We start from the raw sequence: 26777 nt of genomic DNA, 5'->3' as shown, positions 1-26777 counted from the left end.
CCTAATCTGTACTGGTGTCCAGGGTTATTCCTCCCCAAGTGCAGGACCCTGCACTTGCCCCTGTTGAACCTCATGAGGTTCAACAGTTTCCATAGGAAGGGCAGCAAAATTTTGCTCTCGTATGTTTAATATGGTAGCCAATCAGCGACATCACTTTTTTGGGCAGGAAAAAAAAAAAAAAAAAACCCACCCTTCACATCCCAAAGAGAACATTTCTAAAATGTTTACCTTGAACACTGATCTTTCCGAGTTAAATCTAAACTCTCTTATCATCATTTAACATGAACGGTAAGTGATATCTAACATGCAGGTTTGTTTTCATAAAAGCCACACACAAGGAAGCAAATGTTAGCTTGCAATCTGTGTTCATTTCATTTTGGTATTTGACATGTCCTTCAGCTACTCTGCTCAAGTGGTAATACTATCTCTTCCAAGYTCCGATTACTCGGAAGAGAGGACTACAGCTTATGTTAACTTGTATTGCCTCAACTCTCTTTCAAAATTGTCCAACTCTGTCTCCACAGCATCCTTTAGAAAGTGTCTCACTGCGCTCATTTCAAAAAGGCCTAACCCTTTACCAAATATATGCAAATATAACTAACAAGCAGAACGGGGAAAAAAAAAGTTTTATGGAAACAGTATATTTATTAATGATTACAATGTTAATTGCTTATATATTTGAGGAGACTCAATTTGCAACATATACCAGCAGTCCACCTGACAATACGTTCGTTTCTGACATGACCTAACCTTCTTTCTCTCACTCCTTGTTCGTTTCACACCTACAGTATAACACACATTGCTGTAGTTAGGAATGGAAATAAAATACTTTCTCCCTCTTGTAAGGAAGCGTTAGCAGAAGTGTCGTATGTGATAAAGAAAAAGACTTACATTGCACATCACCAAATACCATGATGGGACAGAGACATGGATTAGTTAATAGATATGAGTAAGACTTTTGGATTAATCCTACACTCTGCTCAGGTAGAATGAATCAAAATAAGAATTGAAGCTTAGTGAGTTTTCTAAAGAAGTTATTCAGATTATTTCTGCACTGAAGCTCTGAGAGACACAGTTAAGGAATTGGTGTCTGATTCAGATCTCTGCCTGAAAAGAAGGACCTTCCCATCAAAGGACGAAGGAGGCCCTATATGCTCTTTCAAGATAGCTCTCTAGAAAGGAAAAWGACTCTTAATAAGTCCGAGATGCAAGAAATTGAATATGAATTGTGATGATGGCTTCTGGATATTACAGAATGCATGAAYAACCACAACCACCTTTCAATCTTCCATTCTCTGGCTACATAAACCTCCTGCCTTCATATTTTAAACAATTCCTGAAGGTTCTGTTTTGGACGCTTACTATTAATGTTATTGAAAATATTTTAAATACCTGACATGTTGCATATATGTAATTTTACTGTTACRTATGCAAAACAGAAACTTTTATTTCAAATTATACAAAAGTAAAAAATATGGGAACAAAACCAAATTCAATTGCACAATAATATTTTCCTCAAGACAGCTAGCCAAATATGTAAAGTTTGCAGCAATAATTTAATAAAAGAACTGAAATCAAGAAGGTTCTGAAAGATTCATAACAAACCTAAAAGAGCAATATAGYTCCTTATATAAAAATCAAATAATAATTATGAGATTTCCAAGATTCAGAAAAATAAAATCACAACTCAAGGTCTAAAATACAAATAAAAGGACAAATTGCATCAAATTCAGGAGCATGATGTAATCTACAGCTTAACTACTTGCAAAGGAATACCAATATTAACTCCACATGCTTTGTTAGGAGAAATTTATACTAAGGTACCTCCCTAAGAGCTTGTAACAATAGCCCTAATAGAAAGAACCTTCACAATTAGAAATAAGAATCTACAGAATTTAAAACTCTCTCAATTTCTTTTACCATATAAAAAAATAGAAGTCATCATCCATTTAGAACCAAGACTGTAAAACCTAAGTTAGAGTTCTTGTTTCAAGCAACCGTCATCTAAAGGTCCAAATTTCAGAGCAGCTATTAACCCATAATCCTACTGAAGATGATAAAAGCAAAGGCCATTGAGCATTATCCTAGCTTGGATGGCCATAGTGAAAGCATACCTTKACAGAAAATTAGCATTCCTTTTAATGACTACTGAATTTTTTCATTAGTTTGAGAATCTTGCAGGTACTTTATTTTGCTTGATTAGATGGCAAAACACAAATGCTTTAGTTATTAGGGAGCTGAAAAATAATAAATAATATAAACAAATTTGATCTAAATTCTTTTACCTATCTTGTTCATGGACTTACACAAGAAGAAAATATATAATAAAACAGAAAAGCAAATGAAGGTCACTGGATTCCTGTAAGTGTATTAAAGAAACATCCTATTAGGATGTTTAGTCTACATCCTGTGGTTCTGTATTACAAAACAGTCTAATGATGCAAATATTTTTCCAAACACTTCAAATTACTAGTGAAATATTTTCTAAAACTGCAAAAAGGGATTTTAATGATATTATTTTTGCTTCAGATAGTATGTCGACATTAAGTGGCATTCTGCAAACTATTTTCTCTACATTCTCTGTATGAAGAAGCAGAAAAAGTAGAGCATAAAAAGTATAATACAGGTGCTGATTATTGAGGCAAACAGAGCACCTTAGAAGAAACTGAAAACTGAAAATCTGTGGGAAAAGAAAAAGAGCATCATGGAGGTCATCAGGTCTTTCAAAAACCACAGCTGACTACTATTAGGTGCATCACCAGGTAAGTTCCTTCTAAATTACATGATACATCTGAGGAGAATTATTTAGCAAGTCAGCACAAAAGCAATGGTCATGTCAAAATTGAAAACAAAACTAAATTAAAAACTACATTTAAATTCTTATTGTAACGATCATCCTAACACTGATAAATGAAGCATTAACAGCATAATCTTGTTCTGTTGTTAAACTAAAGTTTGGTTATAAACTTTATTTTGGGTTACAAATTTTAAAAGAAGGTTACTGTTTTTCTCCTAAGTCATTGTGTTATTATTGTGTCTTAAAGATCAAGTAGGCCACGCAAAAAAAGTTAAGAATACATAATCAAAAATGAACAGAGAAGAGGAAAGAAAACAAAAGAAATCAAGGAAGGAAGATGTCTTCTTTGTCCAGCCTTAAAAAAAGTAATAAAAGCAATCAAGCAAATCACATGCTTGTAGTGATTTTTAGAGACTGGCACTTCTGACTAAAGAAGAAAATTAAGCAAACTAGTGTCTGGTCCTCTAAAACCACAGGCAGGATGACACTGTTACTGGACTTAAAGACAGAAATGCAGTGGCACAACATCAAACAGAGAAGATTTAGACAGTGGAAGAACAAGTTGCACCCAATTTTAATTCATCCAAGAACAACTAGAAAGCTTTTAAAATCACAAACACTGTATTGSTGGTTTTAGTTTAAACAAGATTTTTTTTTTCTTGGGTATTTAAGTTTCAAAGTGAATTTTCTCATGACTATAGATATGCATGACAAAGAGCCTCAAAATTTTACTGATCCCTTTCATTGACACTTTTCTGCATATTTCTTTTTCTGGCAATAAACAAGCAAAATCTGTTCATTAGTAAAATTATTCCATCATCAGAAATAAGTGCATTTTAACTGTTTTTCTCTGAACAAGGATGTCAACTTGCAACAAACAGAGAGAAATAATGACGGGAATTTTGCCACAAAGGACTGTGGTCTTTCAGAAGTTACAGGGCAATTCTTTTGGTCCATCAATGGAGAGGAAACTTGAGTCAGCAGCTGAGGGCTCAAAACAGTCAAAGAACTATGAAGACATTTTAAAGTACTTGGTTTTGACTGAGAAGTAAAAATGGAGGAAGAGAAGGAGAAGCGGGAACATGTTTCAGAAATGGGCTATCCTACTATAAAAACACAAGAAAGATGTCCTTCAGTTCGAAAAATAACAACAAAAATATTACTTTATATACAAGACCTAACACATTAATAATGCTCAAAAACCATTCTTGTTCTATATACTAATTCAGTTCTTAAGAATTATTGTATAATTATACTTTAGCAATAAAAATAAAAATAAAGCTTCAGTTACYTTGAGATGATTTTTCCCACGTTCCCCTGATTCCCCAGTGGCCCACGTTCCACTGATTCCAACAGCATATAAGCACTCAAAAACACTTTCAAAATGAAAACTGAAGTTTACATACTCAAATCAACATATGAAAATTTTGTATCAGCCAATATTAGTTAAAGGAAAAGTAGTGTCACTTCCTGTTTATTAGAAGCACTACATAGGTGAATTATGCAACTAGGAAACCATTCCATATTCTGGCAAACCACTCCAAATGAAAAAAGAAAAAAAAATGCCTGTCTGTTTCTAGTTGGTTTCAATAGTATGAATTTGTTGGGGATAATATAATCCCTAGCATGTTCCAAACAGAATTTCCCTTTGTTTTCCAAGCACAATTAAGTCTCCTGAAGATAGAGTAATTTCTATGTAGTCAGCATAAAATTAAAAATATTCCAAGTGAAAAATGAGTTAACTTGAATCTATACTTTGTAAAGTCAGATATGCCAAGAAATCCATTTTGAATTACAGAATTCAGAAAAATATAGTTTTTTTTAAGCATATTTACTTTATATATATATCAAATTTCAGTTTCATTAGCTCTTCATTTTCAGAGTCCATTCCCCTTCTGTTTCACATGGTGGGAGAAAAAAAGAGTTTTAACAACTGGAAAAAGAGTCGAGTATATTTTTTAAACACACCAAAACCAACTAACAGTTGGAGGAAGACTAGGAGTCAAAACGAGGTTGACTTTTCACCTCCCCACCCCACATGGTGGAAGACATATAAGAACGATGAAAAAGAAGTTTCAGAACGATAGTTTCCATGAGTGGATGTGACAATGAATGAGAAAGAAGTTGGTACCTGAAATAATACTTCCCAGCTTACTACAAATTTTGGATTCTGAACAGTAAACAAATAAACATTAGGCAGAAATTTTGATTCTTCCAGTGTAGAAGGAAAGACAAAGACTAGGAATAAGAGCTATGGGCACATTGAGCAGAGAATGACATATTAGGAAATGCTGCTTGTTTCACAGTGGCATTCAAATTACGCAATGAATGAGTAGGTCTTCTACATCAGTTTAAACTATCCCCACTGAGAACCATAAAATAAGTAGCGTTAAATTATTATCCTGAGGAGAAATACACATATATATATATCTGTGTATGTGTGCATTTTTATACACACACACACACACACACATATATATATATAACTCCAAAAGCACTGTTATAAATTAAGACAAAAAAGGGCAAAATTTGTGAGTATCATGAAGTGTAACTCCTTAATAGGAGTTATAGTGAAAGGAGTTCACAGTTTAGCGAAAAATAAATAGAGAGCAATAGATTTTTTTTAGGTTTACCTCTTCACAGAATACACAGGGAACATGTTTCTAATGCAGCAAAATAAGTTTATATTATAAACATAAATCCTAATAGACATGAATTTCTATGCTTTTGCAACATAAGAGGTAAGAGTAGCAATGCTAATTTAGGTGCTAATGACAGAACCTTTCCACATGTAAAAATTCTAGGTAATCAGTGAATATCTACCAAATCAGCATTTATCAGCATTTAGAATATTTTATACCTATCAGCATTTAGAAAATTTTAAAACTTTTACAACAGAGAGATAAACACTCATGAGCTTTTCTCCAAATAATGCAATAAAAGCTACTTTTGACCCCGTGTTACCCCTCATTACTCACAAGAACAACAACGTACCATTCAGCTACTGGCTTGGCAATGCTTTCAAAAATCACATCTTGTTTAGCCTCTTGATCAAAAATTTTCTGAAATCTGAAAATATTAGGCAAATAATAATTGTTCAGAATCCTAAAACACTACTTGATTCATACTTTTTTGTTGTTTTTGTAATAGTCAATGTTTACATCATTAGGCTTACATAACTTAGTACAATGTTTTCCTTGTATCCTTACCCACAGCATGCTGTTGTGCTATTGTATATAAATAGACTATACACAGTGCTGCTTTGACAAGATCTGTACAATAAAATCCTCTGATAAAATGATGTGGCTTGGGAAAAAAAATAAAATGTATTTTAGACAGATCAAGAGAATCAGTGTCTGTAACTGGCACCATACTAAAACCTGGATAAATAGATTACACTATAACCAAATACAGCATCCCACCAGCATCACCAGACTCACATTTTTTTCATAACTATTCTCTGTATTGTGCTGTATGCTTACTGTATGCAAAAGAGGAGATACTTAACCCAATCTAAATGTTGTCCTCTCCCATATAAAAAAACAAGAATTACTCTACAGAATCATAAACAACGCAGAATGGTTGAAGTCAGAAGGGATCTCTAGGGTTCACATAGTTCAATTTTGATGGTCAAAGTAGGGGCACTTAAAGCTCAGGACCAGGTCCAATCTGATTCGGAATACCTCCAAGGCTGGAGATCTCACAAACATCTCCAGGAAAAAGTTTTTTTTTCCCTTATGTTTAAAGGGAATTTCATGGATTTTACTTTGAGCCTATTGACTCTCATCCTTTCAATGGCCACCACCAATAATCTTCCGATTATGGCATCTTTATGCCCATCCCCATCAGATATTTACACACATTGGTAAGATCCACCTCAGCTTGCCCTTCTCCAGGCTCAACAGTCCCATGTCTTGCAGCCTGTCCTCATGTGCTGTGTTTTACACTCTCTGTCATCCCTGTGGCCCTTTGTTGCACTTGGTCCAGTACGTCCATGTCTCTTGTACCGGGGAGCTCAGAACTAGACACTCCAGATAGGACCTCACCATATCTGTGGAGTACATAGGAAGAATCACCTTGAACCTGCTGGCAATGCTCTGCCTCATGCAGCTTGGCCTTCATTGCTCAGAGAAGCGAGCTGAGACTTATCGACTAGGTCCCTGAAAGGAGCAAAGCTGCTTTCCAGCTGGTCAGTCCTGCTCTGCACTGATCCACAAGGTTATTCCTCCCCAGGGACAGGACTTGCCATTTCCCTTTGTTGAACTTCAGATGCTTCTCTCTGCTTCTTTCTCCATCTTTTTGAGGTCCCTCTGAATTATTTTGTATCAGCTGCTCCTCTCAGACTTGTATCATTTATAAACTTGCTAAATGTGCACTTCCCCCAACCACCTAGGCCATTAATGAAGATGTTAAACATATTCACCAGTGACTGAACTCTGCCTGGGTCTTGTGCTGTTGTTTTTATTAACTCTGAGCTCAGCATTTAGGCATTTTCCAGTCCAATTCATTTTCCATTTAACTAGCCCGTATTTCATCAGTTTATCTATGAGAACTTGATGGGACGTAGTGCCAAAAGGCCCACCAACAGTCGAGATGAACAATGTATACTTCTCTCCCTTTATCCATCAAGCTAGTCATCTCCTTGTAGAGGGCCATCAGATTGATCATGATTTCTCCTTCACATATCCTGCTAAAAACTTCTTGTCTTTATCCAGGTTCTTGTCCTTTGTGTATTTGGAAATCCCTGCCGGGACTGTTTGCCTCACCATCCTGACAGAAATAAAGCTGAGGCTGACTAGTCTGTAGCGTGTTCAATCCTCCTTCCTGCCTTTCCAGACGATAGAAGCAACATTTGCTTTCTCCTAGTCTGCATCAACCTCTCCGAGTCACTGCGGCTGTGCAGATATAACAGATACTGACCAACTCCCTCAGCACTTGTGGCTCAATCCTACCAGTTCCCAGGCATTTTTTTGAACAAGCTGGTCCAGTTTGATTAAAGGTCTCCTAGCTTTACTCATCCCCATCAAGGACTACCCTGCCTTCTTCCAGACATTCCCACTGGTCTCAGAGGCCTGTGTCTCCTGGAGGAAAGCCTTACTAATAATGATCGCAAAAGAGGCCTTGCTGACTCCTTCCCTACAGCTCTCTTGCACACTACCCAACAGTGAGTCCACATTTTCACTCACCTCTCTTTTGCTGCTCATATCTCTTAAGGGGGCCTTTTGTTGCCCTGCATATCCCTTGCCACATTCAATGCTAGGTGCATTTTTGGCTTTCTTAACACCATTCCAGCATGCTCACAAAAGGGATCTATATTCCTCCTGAGTCACCTTACCCCACTTCTGCCTCCTGACTGTTTCCTTTTCACATCTGAGTTTAGCTAGGAGCTTCTTGTTCATCCATGGAAGCCACCTGACACCTTTGCTGATCTGCTCATCAGGATAGGCTATTCTTGAGCTCAAGGAAGTCATCTTTGTATATCAAGTAGCTTTCTTGGATTCTTCTTCTCTCCAGGATCATGTTCCATGAGATTCTTCCTAACAACAGTCTTACACAGTTGTTAAGTCTGCTCTCCTGTAGTGCAAAGTTGTGATCCTACTTTTGGCCTTTCTCCCCACTCTTCAGATCCTGAATCCTGGCATCTCATGATTGCTGCAGGAAAGGCTTTCCCCAGCTGTCATATTCTTGATTAGTTCATCTTTGTTTGCAAGAACTTAGTCCAGCACAGCATCACACCATACAGGCTCCTTATTAATGTCTCAGCAAGTTGCCATCAGTGAACTCCAGATACCTCCTGGATGGCTTGTGCCTTGCTATGCTGTCACATTATCCCTCCTACATTAAGGTATATGTTCACATTGCATTTCACAGAGTATTTAGAAGGGCACCATGGCCTCCAAGGCCATGTGCAGTGTGTTAATCTCAGATGAGCATATATTACAAAAAGCAGAGACATACGTTCCTTCCTGCAAACCTTTAATCTATCAAGTCATTCAGCCAATTTTGTGTGGCACTTGGATAAGAAAATAAGAACATAGACAAATAATGATTGACTAGGATACAAATAAAACATAAAGAATGGGGTTTTAAGCAGGAAAAAAAAGAAATAAATGCTCCACAGCATTACATAAGCAATTACGTATTGCCTTACATTGTATTTCTGCATAGTATTTCTCAGGATCCATCTTACAGACTTTGTAACAAAGAATAAAGTCATAAAACATGTCAGCATTCCTTACAGCTGGCTTGGGCATCTGCAGCCTAAGCTAGTCTTGTATATTCATCTATTTGGAGAGGGCAGTGCCTCTGTTCAAAGGAGAACAGATTTACAATGACATCAGTTTGAGCTGCAGATGTTTGTCAAACGCACCCTTTTTCAACAGAAAAAAAAAAAGGCCTACAGATTTTTTAATTAAAAAATATCTTTTTCCAACCTGAAAATTCTGAGTTATCACCTTATTTCTTTAATGCAGTTATTAATTTAACTGGAATAAAAAAAAAAAAAAAAAAAAAAAAAAAAAAAAAAAGATACTGCCTCTAACTTTCTATTGAAAAGATGAAAAACATCTGATGGCTATTGGTGGTATTTATTTTTAGTTTCTAAAAAGATATTTACATTCTAATGTGATTCTTCCATTTCTTTTGACAATCTCTGTTTTTCTTTATTGTGTTTTGGTTATGCCTGAAATCAGCAGGTTTAAACAAAGTGTTTTAAAACACGACATCTTTAGCCAGCCTATGCCAACTCATTAAACAACATGAGAATACATGGTCCTTCATTCACTTACCGCAAGCAAATTTAAAACATGCTCTGGGAACTGAAGATGCAGTGTTTGACATTAGAATCAGAAATGTATAATGGCATTCAATGGATACACAAAAAAAAAGGCTTTCCTAATTCTGTAGATCTAATCACTAAGTGGCATCATTCACAGAAGACAGAAAATGTTTTACTTACTTGAACTTGTAGTTTTCTCGTTTATTATTGACAAATCCATCTGCTAAATCACGTGGCACAATAATCTCCAGACTTGACACGGTTTTCTCATTGTCATCAACTGAATATATCTAATAAATATGGATATGAATTAACAGAATGATCTTACCAATAGAGCATTATATATATAGACACATGTATAACAAGCCTATAGGTGTAACTCACGTAAGCTTGGCATCTGTAGCTACCAAGAGAAAAGTTTTACACACATTTCAGAATCCTCTTGCATAGCATGACTAATCAGTATTGTAAAATAACAGCAGGCCAGCTACATTATTCTACTTGCTTTTAAAACCCTTACTCTTTAGGCATATTTTCCTTTGCATATTTTATAACAAGGCAAGCACATACAAGCAGTAGCTCATTTGTTGTCATAAGTGCCACCACAGGATTTCAAAAGATATTGAATCCCTTTGACACGATTTGTTCACAAAGTGTTTTAACCTCTGKGTTAATGCTGAAAAACAAAGCACAACTCCCAGAGCAACGTCCTCCCAAGACACCCGCAGGAATTTCGCGAGAGAGAGAGGAAGAGAGAGAAGACAGTAAAGTGGCCTAAACGTGAGGAATGCTTGTGAGGAACGCTTCCAATATTTTTATTATTCCTTTGCTCTTTTTATTACCCCTTCCAAACGGAAGCCACACATCGGCCACGTCCTCACGCACATCCACACCGCCCCTTCACCCCCGGCCCCAGGGGCACCCCAGCGGCTTCTCAGGCACAACTTCTCCAATAACAATAACAATAACAATAACAATAACAATAATAATAATAAGGCAGCTCCCGGCCGGGCGGAGCCCCGGGTGCTCCCGCCGGCCGCGGCGAGCGTCGCCGCCAGCGCTTCCCGCAGCCGGCCCTGCCGCGGCCGCCTCCTCGCGTACCCCGGCCTGCTGCCGCCTGCCCACGGGCTTCACCCGCGCGTACACGCGGATCGTCTCCTTCACCATCGCTCCCGCCGGCAGCGGCGGAGCGGGCGCCACCTCCCTACACCCCGTGGCAACGGTAACCGGGCACGCTACCCAGCGCGCACCGGGGCGCGCGGCRCCGCTCTCTGACCCCCCACCCCACCCTCCGGCGGTTAACGGCCGTTAACGGCCCCAGCTGTGAAAACCGCAGCTGCGGGGCGGGGAGGGAAAACTGTGAAGGCGAAGTAGAACCAAGCTCTCTTATCGGGAGAGTTTAATTTCTACAGCAGTAATAGTAGGACCCARTTGTTATGTGAAGCAGCCACCAGAAAGTCGCTCAAAGAACACTAGGCAATGATATTTAGGAGTTAACTTTGGTAAGACATAGCGGGAAAGGTTGTATTCCGGTGTTTACAAGTGCACTAATTCTAATTAAGTGGCAAATCAAGTACATGGTTATGGAGGAGGATAGGAATTTCTTTAGCTCAGAGATGCTAAAACTATCCTGAAGTTGTATTCCAAAAATGCAGAAAAAAAAAAAAAATAGTAGGGGAAAGTTTTTCTGTCCCAACGCAACAAATAGCTATCTCTGAAAGGACGTGAGCCATAGCAGGGAGCCTTCAGGGAGYGAAATGGAAAAGGCAGATCATCAGGAAGAGTCACATGTAAAAGTCAAAAGGGTAGAACTGAAAACAAATGGAAAATATTATTTGGTGATTAAATATACAGCAAAGGAAAAACTGGACTTTGCAAAGGGCTAATGATGTAAATGTCAAGTGTCCTCCTGGTGTTGAGCCCAAAGCATCCTTTGCCTCCTGTCAGTATGGCTGGGGATCTGCTGTGGGTGTTACGAGGGACGGGAGGCAGACATGCCTAACGGGAAGGAATTGGGGGAAGGAAGTTACTACAGCCAAGAGGGAAGCAGACCTCACAAYGCCTGATGGATTCATATGGGAGATGGTCCTTGGGGAGGAGAGAGCAGATCATGTCAGGCTTCTGAAAGGATGGGCTTTACTTTGGGGGTTCATGAGCTTCTTCATTTGTACTGAAACAGATAAAGGGGACTAGGGTATTGTTGGAAAAAATGGCACATGTAATAATAAACTTTATTTGTCAGCTTAACTTTTTGCTAATTAGCTGGKCAGTTGACACAGAGACACTGCAATTGGYTGTGTGCAGTGCCAGCTTGAGTCTGGTAGRGTTTACTGCTGAAATATGGACTCAACTGAATGAGACAATGGACAAAGTCTTAGAAAAGAGTTTAGCTGCCCTCTTCGGCTTAAATCTAAGCTATAAAGTAGATTAGAAACACCCAGGTACCTTATTACAGAACTCATCTGAGTATGTCGTGGCCTGCACAGATGAGCCATCCCAGACTCAAGCTAGTAAAAGCACAAGCAGATTTTCTGAAAGGGGAGGAAGAATCTCTGGTCAGCTACAAAATACTCGTATGGCAATAGAAGGAACATGCAAGAAGGGATTTATAATTCTTTTTTTAAGATACCCTTTTTGTTACACAGCTGTTCCTTCAGAAATACTAGTGACTCTCTGTATTGTGCTCCCAAAAATATTGCATTTAAGAAGGGCTCAGTGCCATTCAGCTCAAATTTAGCACTATTTAGGCTTGCTGGTCTTTTGCAATGCAAAATTATTATTTTAGGAATCTAAATTCTAACCTCTTTTATGAGGYATCTATCAGTTCCTACTTTTGAATGAAGAGTTAATGAAGAGTTAGTTGCACTTCTAGAGTGAAAGAAGATTAAAGATGAACATCAGAGCAACTACAAAAATTACAAATATATATATTTTCAGAGATGTAGAAATGCATGGAAATTATGATAAAAATGAATCATGAATTTTCCAAAGAGAGATCATGTCAAGTTAACTGGTGATTTTTCTTTCATATACAGTGATTTCTAGGGGAGAGTAGTACAGTAGATTTCCTGTATCTGGACTTCAGAAAACAATTTTATACAGATACATTTGATACAGTGGGAAAGTATATTGAAAGTAGAAGATTGGATATTACTGGAAGAATTATAAGGTAGGTGAGAAACTAGGAAAAGGTAATTTTTTTACAGTTATTCTAAAAGTACTTATGGTCCATAATGAAATTATTAGTAGACTTTTGTCAGTAGATCTTATGTAGTCTTTAATTAATGTCTTTACTGCAAAAACTGGGAGTACATATTATTTAATTGATTGAAATTATTTAACTGATTTAAAGTCATCAGCACTGAAGAAGGTCAAGATATCTAAGAAAAGACAGATGATGCTGKAGGACAAGAGGAATAGATATAAAGTAAAATTAAGAATAGGGTAAGTTACAGAACTGGGCAGGCATGTATTTGGGGGTTAGTGACAACCCGTTCTACTATTAGCTGCTCTATCCATTCAGCTGGAAGAATCAAAAGAGGATTTTCTGGGAGTGTAAGTCCAGATGACAGCTGGCAATGTAACATGCCTATGAAAAAGGCAGCCGTGGTCCTTCAGTGAATTGGGAACATTTCCTAAAGAAGAAAGAAAGCATTCCCACCGTTACACAGATTCCCAGTGAGAGCTGTAGTGTACTTCCTGCATTTGCTTRTGGTCATTTATTTTTACTTCTTCAAACTTTTGAATACAAGGGCTACTAGAATTATTAAGCTAAAGGATATCTTGCTGTAAGAAAAAAGGCCAGGATAACTTGCTTTATTCAGCAAAGCAAAAGCAGAGAGGGTATATGCATGTACATAAATATACTGTGAGTAAATGCTAAGGAAAGAAAAAAACCATTGAAGACAGGCATAATGGAAATTGCTGTGAATAAGAAAGACTATTATATTCTCACTTACATTGGCAGAGTTTTGATTGAGGAGTTGCATTCAAGACCTTCTTTTTCCTCCCCCAAATAATCTATTTTAAGATCATTCTGGTGTTATGCTAGGGCCGTACTAGGAATTTGAGCATATAGTATGAGCATTTTCTCTTTCTGTAAGACACTTGATGGAAGTTAACTTCTTTTTATTTTGTTACCTTCATCATGCTAATATCTCCAAACCTTGTCTTATCCATCTTGTGTATATGAGCACTGCCAAGGGGTTAGTGTGAAGTTCCTGAGAAACAGAACATGCTCTATCTGCAAGACATAAATTTTAGATTGCAGAAAACCTTCAGTCAACTTTATACTGATTTTTTGAAAGTCTCCTAGTTTAGGTCAGTCAACAGCTGAGCATTTTTAGGAAAAGTTTCCTTTCATGATTACAAGAAGTTCCACGACTAGATGATTTATCTTACTCTGYATCTTATGTCAGCCTTTCTCAAATCATACTTTTCTAATCTCTAAGGCCATGGTTTACTTCAGCTTTCCCAACACAAAAGAAGGGAAAAAAATGAATATAGTTCTTTCTAAACCTCATCAACATGGTTTCTGCTTCAATATAGAGCTCGTAAGGTGATTAAGTCCAAAGTTCAAAACAGTGTAACAGCTGCAGCAAAGTTGAATTGTTTATTGCTTTAAATAGAAAAGAAATACTCTGACTCCCCAGAAAACTGAGATTTGTGGAGGTTAGAACTTGCTAAAAATTTCATGTTCACTTCTTACTGAAATTTTTATAGTCATTATTGTTGAAAAAGAAAGGAAAGAAATGAGAAAGCCTTTGCTATCTTGTTTCGATCATTGGAGTGGCGTAAGAACAAAATCAACTGTTGTCTGCAATCATTTCAGCAGGCTGAATGCAGATTTTCTTTCTAGTTTAGGAGCAAGAAGTGCTGAAAAGAACAGTGTGAGATTCAAAGTAGAAATTGTAAAAGAATTCATCTAGTCTTTGAGAAAGTGCTAGTTCAATGTGAAATTATTATTTTAGGMATTGTTGGACAAGACTATATGCTGTGTGGGTCATACTTCATAGCTTTAAAGAGATTACTAAAATATCTGTTTGKTTTTTTTTTTGTTCCATGGTTGAACTTAATTTTCTTAAGAACAGGAACCCGTTTAGATCTTCTGCCCACTCTACTGAGTCTACAGGCTAGTCTCCATTCTTGCTAAAAGCAAGAAACTTCACAGTTAAAACAAACAAACAAACAAAAACCTGTGTAGAATGGGAAGAGCAGGTTTTCGGACTCTAGGAGGAAATGAGATAGAAAAAAGTAAGAGGAACAATGAGGAGAAGTTTTTTTTTTTCACGCACAGTTACAGAGTTGCTGATTAGTAGTTATTTGGTATGAAGATTTAGCTAAAGGACCAGACTGACTGTCTAAATTGTCATAAGATAAAAACACAGGGACTGTAGGACATCTCATTATTATCCAGAAAAAAAAAATCCCCAGGGTTTTAAAGAAGAGTCTTGGGAAATGGAACTTGAACATGTACCTAACTTTTCCAGACAATATACTAGTTTATAGGTCACTTTTTATGCTGGAAGTCTGAAGAGCTTTTGTTCATTTTAAATGTACTCTTTTAAAGGTCTCTGTGTCATCACTGGTAAGTAACCATGTGTTTGAAGAATTTGCWGTATTTTCATTTATGCTAAACCTAATATAGCTCAGGGATAAGCATTAAACTTTATTCAATTAGTCTATTTAGGAAAGGTCAGTGCATCACAGAACTGGTTATGTGACTGGTTATGTGACTGCATGTAAGACTAGAGCTCCAGTATCTGGCACTTACATGTTCTAAAATGATCCATTATATCCATTATTGCATTCTAAATTAGTAGTTAGAACAAATCATCCACTTTTACTCTTCTAGTTTTCTTCTGATTAAAAAGCAATATGGTTCAGAATATATACTGAGAGCTGACAGTTCAAGGACTTGTATTCCGTTATGTCACCTAGCAACTTAATATGCTTCCAAATAAACAGCCTTGTAAGTTTTATAAGCCCAACTTTAAGTCTTGTATTTCTTTTTCAAAGTTTTACTTTTCGTAGACTTTACTTATTCTTGGCAACCATGATGTCCTTTGGCTGAGATGGTCATTAGAAGCTAGAACATTAAAATCTTTCCATAGTTCAACTGGACTGAATGAAGGGCCAAAACTCTTCAGCCAAAGTCTGAATTTGCCTCATCATCCAGCTCCTGGAAACTTTAATGCGAAGTATATATTTTCTACGTGGCCAGAACATCTCTGTTTTTCTCTTAAATKGCCAGAATTTAAGATCTGAAACTTAGCCTAAATTGAAAGATAGTATCAGCTGAGGATGTTATGTGAGCTCTGTTGGAAACAGTACAGCCTTTATTTGTAAAAGCTCTAGTAATACAGAAAGATAATTATGTGCATTTTGTATGGGATGAGAAAAAAAAATGTGGCAATATTCTTTAATGTCAGATATCATCCCAAAATCCAACCAAAATCATGCAACTTTTGGTTTTTTTGCTTATGGGTTCAATATTGAAACAGTTGCTGTTTAAATTGTCATATTCAGGTCTTAATAATTTAGCCCACTGAGAAGAAAACCTGTCTTTGAGGTTACTGTCACAATCTGTTTCTTAGAAAATACTGCTTCATTGTCGTATAGGTGACAATAACATTTGGAAGGAACCTTAAAATACCTCAAGTACCTTAAATTATTATAGCTGTTCTATCATTCTTTCTAAATGCATCACATTTTTCCTAAATAAATTTATAGTTTAGTAGACTCGGTCAAGACAAAAAATCTTAAAATATCTTYCCAAGGGCTTATATATAGGTATAATTTTTTGTTTGTTTTAGAGCAAAACAAATCTCATGAAAGATGACAGAGAAAATAAAGAATACTTAGGCCTGATTTTGGCTTCTTTTTTTTTCTACTAAACAATGAATTGAATCCTTTGTCGCAAACTAAGTGCAGCAGACTCATATTAACATTATTTCTAATGCAATGCTGATGTTTTCAGCGTCATTTCCTTGCCACAAATTCTCTACTTTCCTTCTGTATTTTTCTTTAGCATTGCAGTTTTTCCTGTCTGTTATTCTGTCATCAAATTTACCAACCCCCCTTATTGATGTATCTCTCACTGAGGGAAAGATGTAATACCATAATGTACAATAATGTGATGCACAAGATCTACACTGAGTAGAAAAGGCTGTGAGGTTTGGGGGATTTTCTGGTCTGAGAACTAGTGAGAAATGCATATTCTTGTATTTAGTTCTCTTTACCAGATAATACCTTTCATAGTCATAATATATTGCAAGATTAGTTTGAAGATGATGGGATCATCAGCTTCAAAAGAATATTATGAAACAATTATTAGTTCTTATTGATTTATCATAATATTTCAAAATCAGTCGTGGGAGTCATTTTGTTAAGGACTGTATAAGTTCAAAATTAAAAAAAAAAAAAAAGCCTTCACGAAACAACTCTTGCTGTCCAAGCTTTGGACAAGAAACAATGCAGGAAAAGAGAAATACAAGGAAACAGTGTAGATAATGGCATGATAATCAGGCTGTCTCAGAGTCACCATCTTTCCAAGCTGTTGTATACATATTATATTAAAGAGGATTTAAAGAAAGAAAATTACATTATTTTACACATTTTTATGATATGTTTGGAAATATAACATGAGCTTGATTGCTCATAGACAGAAACCTGTCTGCCATTTGATCGTGAATGAAATGTCGTAAATAAGAGACTGTTACTGGAGGATGCCAGGTTACTAACTGACTGATTAAAGGGATGATTTTTGCAGCAGCATTTTGAATGTCTATGATGGTAAAGAGTAGGGCAAGATTTCATTYTTCAGATTTTAGCAGTAAATTGCAACAATGTGATGTTAGGTGGCTGTARCTATAGTCGTGTTAAAAAAAGAATAAAGACTTTAAGACTCATGAAGTATTGTTAGATTAAAATAGAGGATATGATACAGGATGTATACTGAATGTGTAAAGGTGGATGTAAATGTAAAGTGTCTAGCCAGAAAAAGTAATCTAAAAAGTAATTTTAGGTAATATAGAAATGGAAAAAAAGTCAGGAAAATGAAGTAATAGTTTGGAGGCAAAGGGAAGTGAAGGTATCAGATCTTTTGGGAGACTTTTGGTCTGCCGTTTTATTTGTATGGAAAAGGTTGAAGTGGGATGTTAGCACGGGGAGAGTTAAGAGAGAGAAGAGTAAGTAATTAAGGGAAATAGAGAAAGGTAATAGATGGATTTGTCAGAGGATGGGATAGGATTGAGGGATMGTATGTGTGAAGGTAAAAGAGTAGCTAAACAGATGTGAAACTTTATGAGATGGAGTTGGAGAAGTCTGTCTATAAGGAAGCGAAGGTTTGCCTCGTAATTTGAGTAATTTAGAATAGCTATAACCGAGGAAAGTTGTCCTTCCTACTTACATTGACCTCAAGAAGCTGCCATAATGAACACACAGAAGTATTTATACAGGCTCATAGGTGCTTTAACATGGATATAATACTTTGCTTCAGTCAAGCATGCCAAACATTAACACATTTAGCTGCAGAGTGGGTTACATGCCCTTTTTCTTACTGGAGAAAATTAAGACATGGAGAAATTAAGCAATGTGCCCAGTTATGCAAGCACAGTCTGGAGTGAAACCATAGAGAAATTCTCTCTTCAGTACCAAGCAACTAAGTACCTTAGAAGATCAAGACCAAAATTCCAAATAAACTTCCTATGCATTGGTATACTATTGTAAACATGGGACAAACAGGACAGTGAATAAATCTTTGCAGCTATGTCTCTCTCAGTTTATTTTCATCTACAAGGTAGCTGTTTTTCCCAAAGTTTGGTTTTAAATACTGCTTTCTGTCCACAAGCCTGTGAATGGATAAGATACTTGCTGTTACTGAAGCATACAACATCCTAACATCTACTGAAAGTAAGACTTTCTATATTGGGAAAAAAAGAAAAAAAAAAAAAAGGAGGAAGACTGACATCATAGTAATGTTAAGATTAAGAAGTGCTCTCGAGCTGTTTGAAACCAAGAAGAATAGCACTTACTTAAGCAAGTTCCAACAGTATTTCCAGTCTTTTTTTTTTTTTTTCTCTTTTCTTTACAAGACTGCATATTTTAAAGTAATGAGGGAAAGAAGAGATTTTCTTTTTGTCAACTTCCACTTTTTGGTTTGTAATAAGCCAACTACTATAGCTCATTCAGTCTCAAACGCCAAATGAGTTTAAGGCCAGGTGATTTTGTCACATGCCAATGTCATGTTTCCAGTTTTACAGTTAAGAAATCATATAAATGGAGAAGGGTTGGTGTCCAGGGACTGCAGATACCAGTTAATAGCCAGCATGAAGAGGCAGACTTCCTGTCTTAGTCACCATATTAAAAATAAAACATGTTCGTTTACCCAGTGTTGACCTTACATTTCTATATTGGCCATGGATCATCTATTTAGTTGTTGCTTGAACTTAGCTAGCACCTTTTACTGAAGAATCCCCCAAGCACTTCACAGATGAGTGAGTTTTAATGCTTGTTTTTAGAATTAAATAACTTTCAAATTAAGGCTGAATCTATGACTSTAAGATTATCAGTATGCTGTTTCACATAAGACTGGAGAACATACAATTAAATTGTCTGAAGTCAAAAATAGATTAAGAGTTGCCCCCCTTTTCTCATCTAACATCTGTGTTGCATTTTATCCCTTTTTTTACCATTCCTCACTGAATCAGAGTCTTATTTTTATCATTGTCGAGAAAKCTATAAGCATAATTCCTGTTTTTTTGATCTTTTGCATGGTGTTTATAACCAAGATTGTGAGGCATAAATTAAGCAACAGTCTGTATACAGTATGTCCAAATTTCAGAAAATGAGGTTTCAAAGTCCTATAAAGTTCATTTGTTAGATAATGGTACTATGTGGTGCCTGTCACTCCAGTGGCTACTGATTTTACTTGCAATGTGGATATTTTGGCGATCTTTTATGTCAGAGGACTTATCTGGTATGCTATAAGGGATTATGGGAGTATCTTGGCAGCTCAACTTTTTATGCCTTTTTTCCTTAATGTGATTACTTAACACAAATGTGGTAATACATTTATGAACCAACAGCATTTCTTCACAGTATGCCATTATCAACATAATTGTAGCTCTTCTGTAACTAGAGGTACTATGGCAAAGTCAGGAGCTCTGCAGTTGTTAAACTCTGCATTCTTGTGTGTCCTCCAGAAGAGGGCAGTGGGTTTTATGCACTCCAATCAGATTTTTTTCAAGGCAATGCCAAGTTCCTTCATAATAACCATCAGATATTAGACCTGATATTTAAAACCATTGGCAGTACACATCAGAATCTCTTAGTAAATAACAGGACTTTCAGCAGTATATAAGTTCATTTAAAGATTTTCTTCCAGATGTAGTTTCTTTCCTACAAATGGATAGCACGTAGGTCCTGCTTTTTAACAGAATAAATATCATTGTCAACAGTTACTGTCASCAAAGAGGATATTATTTTGTAAACTAAGAAAAGACTGTGTTACAGTATCCATGGTAGTCTAGGCACATAAAAGGAGCAATAGTTTTTATTACACAAGATGAAGGGGTTGTGGTGCAAAAGCGTGCCCCACTTTTCCAATTATATAAACCTATTAAGAAGTGTAGGGACTCCGTATGAGGGTTCTATATTTACAGAGGTGAAGTCTGGTCTACCAATATGTACAAATAAGAAATGGAAGAAAACCCCAAAATCTCTGTCTACCCTCAGGCAAATTATACATTTTTTTTTCAATGTTGAGTAGAAATACAGATATATAGACTAGGATCAATCATTGTCAGATGAGCTAGTCAAATAGGTTTAATTGAAATAATAAGTTCTTTGAGTATTCTAAAGAGAAAGAATTTCTCCTTGTAGATGTGTTATAAAGCTTGTGTTATATTGTTATCAAACAATAGTAGATATATAGCATTTACCTTCTAATGTATCTCTCCTTATTTATAGTATCTAATAGTTTTATCTATCAGAAAAGCTGTAACAGTAAAGCACACAGTTTAGTGCAAATCACTGGTCACAAGAAAAATTAACTGGTTTCCCTTAGTTACTTTTACCATCATTTAAATAATTGAAGAACGGGCCTGAATTCAATCCACTGTAAGGACATGATTTCTCTTTACTACTTTTTTAGTAACATTAATTACTGAACATTTAAAGTACTTCTGTCACACAGCTGTGATGTTTTTGCATGCCTGCGTAGGTCTTACCTAGCTCTTTAGGTAAACTAGAACACGCTCAGAGGCTTAATCCCACATTATTGTAGTGGATATAATCAAAATGTAGTCCAAATGATGGCAGAAAAATAAAAGATAAATGGTAGAAAGGATTGTATAACATCTCAGAAAACAACTAGATGATCTGATAAGTGGTTGTTTAGATTACTTACTGTAGTTTTAGAATAACACTGAGTAAAGCTGAATCATGTTGGCATGAAGCATCAAGAAATAATTGGTTTTTATCACCTGTTAATTAATTTGTACGGTTACTGAAGTATTTTTCTTGACATTTGAAGGTCTTCAAATGCCAAGTGTGTATCCTAATTTTCTTCTACTGCACATAAAATTACTTAATGAATATTGGCTTGCAGGATTATTATCTTTCCAACTAATTCCCTATTCAACTCAGTTTGCCTTTTCCTGGGCTTCTTGCCACATTCCATTTTTYCCCATGCTGTTGATGTTATGTAGGACTGAAATGTGGAATTATCTACAGTTCATAAAAGAAACAAGTACCTTAGGCCTTTGTGTTCGGTCATTATTAATGGACAGTAAATGCAAACATGAGCTAACAAAAGGCAAAGGATAAACACTTTTAAACCAGACCAGTTCCCAGAGAAATAGTTTAAAAACTTGTCAAACAATTTTTGGAACATAGAAGAATGATGATTTCCCATAGATTCATTGTATATATTCTGGCATTGTAACTTTTGCTTTATATGTATATTTTTAACTTGAGTAGAAATTTCCATGAAGATTTCAAGGAGATATATAGATATTAACAAAATCAGATTGGTAACACCATTATGAGGAAAGGAAGCTGGTCAAGCCACTTGTTGCCAAAAGTGTATTCTTGCCCCTGCTAACTGCTTTTTGCTGCTCTGCCAGTACAAAGTTTCAGAAAATAATTTATTCATCAATTGCTAATTATTCTTCTCTAGCATTTAAATTGGTTTTGCATTCCCTAGTCTCTGAGGATGCTAATGGCCAGTCTCTCATACGAAGTAATTGTCCTCAGAGAGTTCAATTCTGCATCAAAGAAGTCAATCTTGTGATCCCTTGTACCATTCTGGAATGTTACTGAACTACTGTCTCCTGCTTCTGGAATGGCTTCTGAGGGCTACTCTGCTGGGTATAATATAGCACAGTTTTCATCAGGTTTTACACTTGAGGAAGTAAATGTGTCTTCACCCTATCATTTTAAATAAGCCAAGCATCCATTCTGGTCTAATCTGCACTAATTATTTTTTGTCTGAAAATCTGTGAGCAAGTGCTCAGTTCACAGCTCATTAAGGTCTCTTCCTGCAGGCTCACTGGCTTTATCCTACCGTTTAGCCCACAGTGCACTCTCTTTGGCTCCTTTCAGTTGATATTACTATTATCTGATTATATGCTTAAGCCTGTATACAAAATATTTATTGACTCCAACTGTGATAGATTTCATTTTATTATAAAATTACATTGCATGATTACATACATATCAACTATAGGACACTGAATGTTCASGTGCATTGAGCATCTCCCTCATGAGCAGCTTCTACTTTCATGAAACATGAAGGAAACAGCAAATACACCCCCAAAATTCACCTTGAACAGGYACCAGTTTATCATTTGATTGTTACCAAGCATTGTCCAGGTGATTGGTCCCACACTTGGCAATAACCAGTTGCTTTGAAACAGAAGGCTTTATAATTCTGACTAGCTGCAGCCTTCCCTGTGAATTTGATTTGTGGTTTCTCTCAGCACTTAAGTATATAAAGAAATCCCAAGAGTCCCTCATTGCTTCCGAACTGTATACCGGAATTTTCCGCCAGAATTGTGTTTCTGCCCTGGTGTCACACAGGTAACCATCTTGCTGTTGAAACCTGATGAGGGCCAGAAAATATTCATTCAGCTATGGAAATAAAGCTACTAGTGATAAAACACTCCGTCTTGATATAAAAAAATATTCTTTTTTTGTATCAAAGCAAAAACAAACTGACAAGAATGCTCTGTTATTCAAGTCTTAGGAGCTCATAGGTTTTTACAAAGAGGAATGAGATTAATCTCATGGCATCCATATATCATGTACTCAGGTTTATAATACCCATTATATTCAGATGAAGAAACAGGCTGAGAGAGTGCTCTATCAAAGAGATAAACTAGTTTATCAACTAGATAAAACATATGTACATGTTTTATACAAACTGTCATTTTCATGCCTCGGCTAAATTGATCCAAATGTGATTAAATTGTTACACTTTCATATATATGTAAAGTTCATCTGAAAAATGCATGAAAATGTAGATTTCAGTTAATCCCTGTACCTAGTCAGAACAAGAATCTTCTAAAACCATTTTTAGATATAAAATTTTATATAATTACTCTATATGTTATAAAATAACATGTTTGAGCATGTTGCCTGTCCATCTGTTCTGTAAATAGACAAACGAAGTGAAGGTCCAGAGATTTATCTGAGCTGGTTCACCTCTATTATTTTGCATTAATGACCTCTCTTCTTCTAGAAATGGGTATATCAGAGCAAAATATACTAATTTATAGCACACTTGAAGGTGTGTTGTGTCTTGGTCTTAGAATATGCTGAGAATCTCATTAAAGATTCCTGGTACCACTCTATTTAACTCATAAAATCRTACTACATTATACTACCTTGAGAAAGAGGGAAAGGACTTTCCACTACCTATCTCATCCTGGAAATCCTGCCTATCTCATAGAAGTAGTGCATTAATAAACACAGCCTGCTTTGGAGTGTGACACAATTACAAATAGGATTTATTAAAACAAAATAAAACAAACAACGAAAAAACCATGTTGTTCCTAAAGACTGAAATCCTGTTTACCACAAAATGATGAGGGAGAGGAGACAATGATGGGGAAGTTGCTGATAATCTGTGTCCCAGTAACACACTTTATTTCTGCCCCAAAAAGATTTTTTTTCATAAAATGTAGCTGACTTGAAAGAGATCCAGGCAGAACTTCCATCCCTGTCGGAAGGGCTGCAGCATTCCAGTTACTGCATATTTAAGACAACACCTCCATGAACTTGCACTGCAAGTTGCATTTCCTTTCTGGAAATGAATGGGAAGAATAGCGGGTTCTGTACAGTTGTATGTTCCTAACCTTTGCACTGAATCACATGAGACTGTCTTCCACAAGACTCAACAGGAGCCCTTTGCAGAGCACAGCACCACAGTACGAAGATGGTAAAGATCCCRTCTGCAGACCGTCTGTAGTTTTGTTTCCAACACAGGAGAACCACATCCACTCTAGCGGACTGGGCACGTGCATGTACTTGCTGTATATGAGAGCACTACTTGTTTTATTTTTAAACATCCTTTATTTACAGCAGTACTTTTCCCAAAAGATATCAGAGATGAGTGCTTCTGGAATTGAAAAATCATTCTCATGCATGAGACCAACCCAAGCATAGACATTGCTCAACCCTAAAAAACAGAAATCAAAGAGAAATCCTCTGCATGAAGGTGAACTTCATCACTAGTGCAGGACTGATAAAACAAGACAGCATGTGTCCCTCATATCAAAAGGAGTCCCAATACATATTCACATGAGCAAGTACAGCAACCTAGCCCTGTGGTGCTGAACAAAAAACAAATTGTTTTGGTAATGAAAAAAAAATAAAGGAAATGAAACCACACTCAAATATCATTCTTACTGCCATACTAGAACAACACACTTGAGCTCTCTAGTCCTGCATGCTGCCTCCAGCAGTGGTTAAATACCTGATGATTCAGAGCATGAAGAATGGAAAACACAATACACCTAGCCAGCTGTGGGATGGAATATTACATGTGAGCTGGAGGGAGAACARGGAAAAGACTTTCTTTCTTGAACCCCACAGTTGATCAGTTTACAGCCTGGAGCACGAGGCTCTTTCAGATGYTGTATCTTACCCTTGGCGCTGGCATTGCTATGAATGTTTTTTCTGCATGTATTTCAGTCTGGCAGCCAGCCAGGTTTTCCTCCAATCCACTGAARTCAGGAAATGCAAAGTTATGGCATATGTTAAAAGAAGAGCACACACAGAACCTGCAGAAAGCTCTGTGTTTGTCCACACATGCAAATAGTCTCCATCATCCATCAGGTGATTTTCCTTTTATTTTCTTAGACAGAACCCTTTCTTCTGCACCCCTTTAGCCTGCAGATTTAATTTTACACTACTTTGGCAGCATGAAACTGATCCCAGATCTCCTGGATCTAGTATTTTAATTACCAGTGCATGAAACAGTATTATGGCCAAACAACTGCCAGGAAAGCAGATTATGTGATGGAARGGGATGCTGGTGCTGTGCTGCAGACAGGGACATGCCCGTGAGAAGGACCATTCCAAGATGCCACCACAGCTTTCTGTGTCCTCTGCAAGGGACTCTGGCTTGCACATCGGGGAAGGGGGAAGGAGGCACGTTCTGGTGCTGTTCTGTACTGTACCTGAGATGTCCCTTTAGCCATAGGGGACTAGACACAGAAAGACAAGTGTTTGAGTGTCATAATAAATGCATGATACAACAAGCTTGCACTTATAGCTAAGCAATAGAGTGTCAGAATTTTACACTTGGTTTCCTCCAGGATCGAAGTCAATAAAAAGCAAGAAGCAGGGGAGAATGAAGCTCTTGCATCTGGCCTGCTTCCAAATAAAAGTGGTGCAGTGGCGGAGTAAGACTTACAAAGCCAGCATCTCTGTAGCGCACTGCAGAGGCTGAACCAGACACTGAGGGATAGACTGAGCTCCTCAAACTAAATTTAGCAGCAGCCCTAGCCTTGATGGATTGTACTTGTGCACGGGGATAGACAGAGGGCAGCACGTGCTGAGCACACTGTACCCCGGCCGCTGGCAGTACAAGAGGCAGGAAAGAATGAGCTCTTTCCCACACAGGGAGTTGTGGCGAGGCTCTGACTCCTTTGCACCAGTCAAGTGCACCAAAGAGAATTGAGTGGGCCAGACAATTTGGGCAGTTATAAACTAAAATTGTTCTGCAGATATGTAATATCAGAATTAAACAACATTTTTTGTAATACATCACAGCCTGACTAGCTATTTTCAGAGCTAGCTAAGATTCATTTTATTTTCCACCAAAACTATATAGTGAATTCAGGTTAACCAGAGCCCTTTGAGACTTTTGTGGACAATACTTTTTTGGCTTTCTTCACATACATACTGGATTGCGCGCTCTTGGAGCACAGATGCTTCAAAGAAGTCAGAGAAACAACTTGGGGAAAAAAACACACATGCAGGACACTATGCAGACAGGACTGCCACCAGTGATACACCATATTAACAGCAATTATTATAATAAATGAAAAGATAGAAGGGGAATCTGGTTTGGAAGTAGAGTTAAATTACATGGACAGTATTGAATTTTAGTGTCTTGACTGGCACCATTTTTCTTCTTTCTTTCCTAGACGTTCTCCCTTTTTTCAAAGGATTTATTTTTAAAAGACTCCAGGAAGCCAAGAGGGCCTATTAGACTAGCAATTATCCTGAGTCACTTCCTACAATGGTTTAAAACAACTTTTCAGAAATCTTTTCCGTGGGTATGGATGCAAATACATCAGTAGCTCACAGAATCAACCGGTAAACCTGAAGCAGAGATGATCTATACCTAACTATATCACCAAAATTAAAACAACCCATGTAAACTTATATCCAACTCATAATGATGTGGATATATTTATCCATTATCCATGCAAAACAATTGTGATGATAGAATATGGGACTCAACTCCTTGCATTTTAGATCAAAACATTTAGCTCAGAACAATTATTTTTCCCATTCTAGCTTGTGCTATAGCTGATGTGTGCCCAGTGGATGGAATGAAGCAAGTAGCAATAAAATGAGAACATGACAGTTTTATCACATCCACACTTCTAGGTACTTCGGTTTGCCAGTGCTTAGGCTCTTTACCATTGTTCTTTGTGTATTATTTGTTAATTAAGGGGAAAACAA

The 26777-nt window shown here is 36.9% G+C and overlaps 1 protein-coding gene across 1 annotated transcript in view; it reads right to left on the bottom strand.

Annotated features, from left to right (window-relative positions):
* KIF6 (kinesin family member 6) overlaps positions 1-10742 on the bottom strand; it is a 150285-nt gene extending 139543 nt beyond the window's left edge. The window contains exons 1-3 of the mRNA XM_026034048.1: positions 10677-10742; positions 9756-9865; positions 5792-5866 (exon numbers count right to left, since the gene is read on the bottom strand). Of these exons, the coding sequence (XP_025889833.1) occupies positions 5792-5866; positions 9756-9865; positions 10677-10742 (251 nt within the window). The remainder of the gene's footprint in view (positions 1-5791; positions 5867-9755; positions 9866-10676) is intronic.
* Between the last annotated feature and the right edge of the window lie 16035 nt (positions 10743-26777).

Source organism: Nothoprocta perdicaria, unplaced genomic scaffold, assembly GCF_003342845.1.
Source record: "Nothoprocta perdicaria isolate Ctin4 unplaced genomic scaffold, notPer1 scaffold_139, whole genome shotgun sequence".
In the NCBI taxonomy this organism is placed as follows: Eukaryota; Metazoa; Chordata; class Aves; order Tinamiformes; family Tinamidae; genus Nothoprocta; species Nothoprocta perdicaria.
The sequence above is the reverse complement of the archived record's forward strand: the minus strand, read 5'-3'. Positions and strand labels throughout refer to the sequence as shown.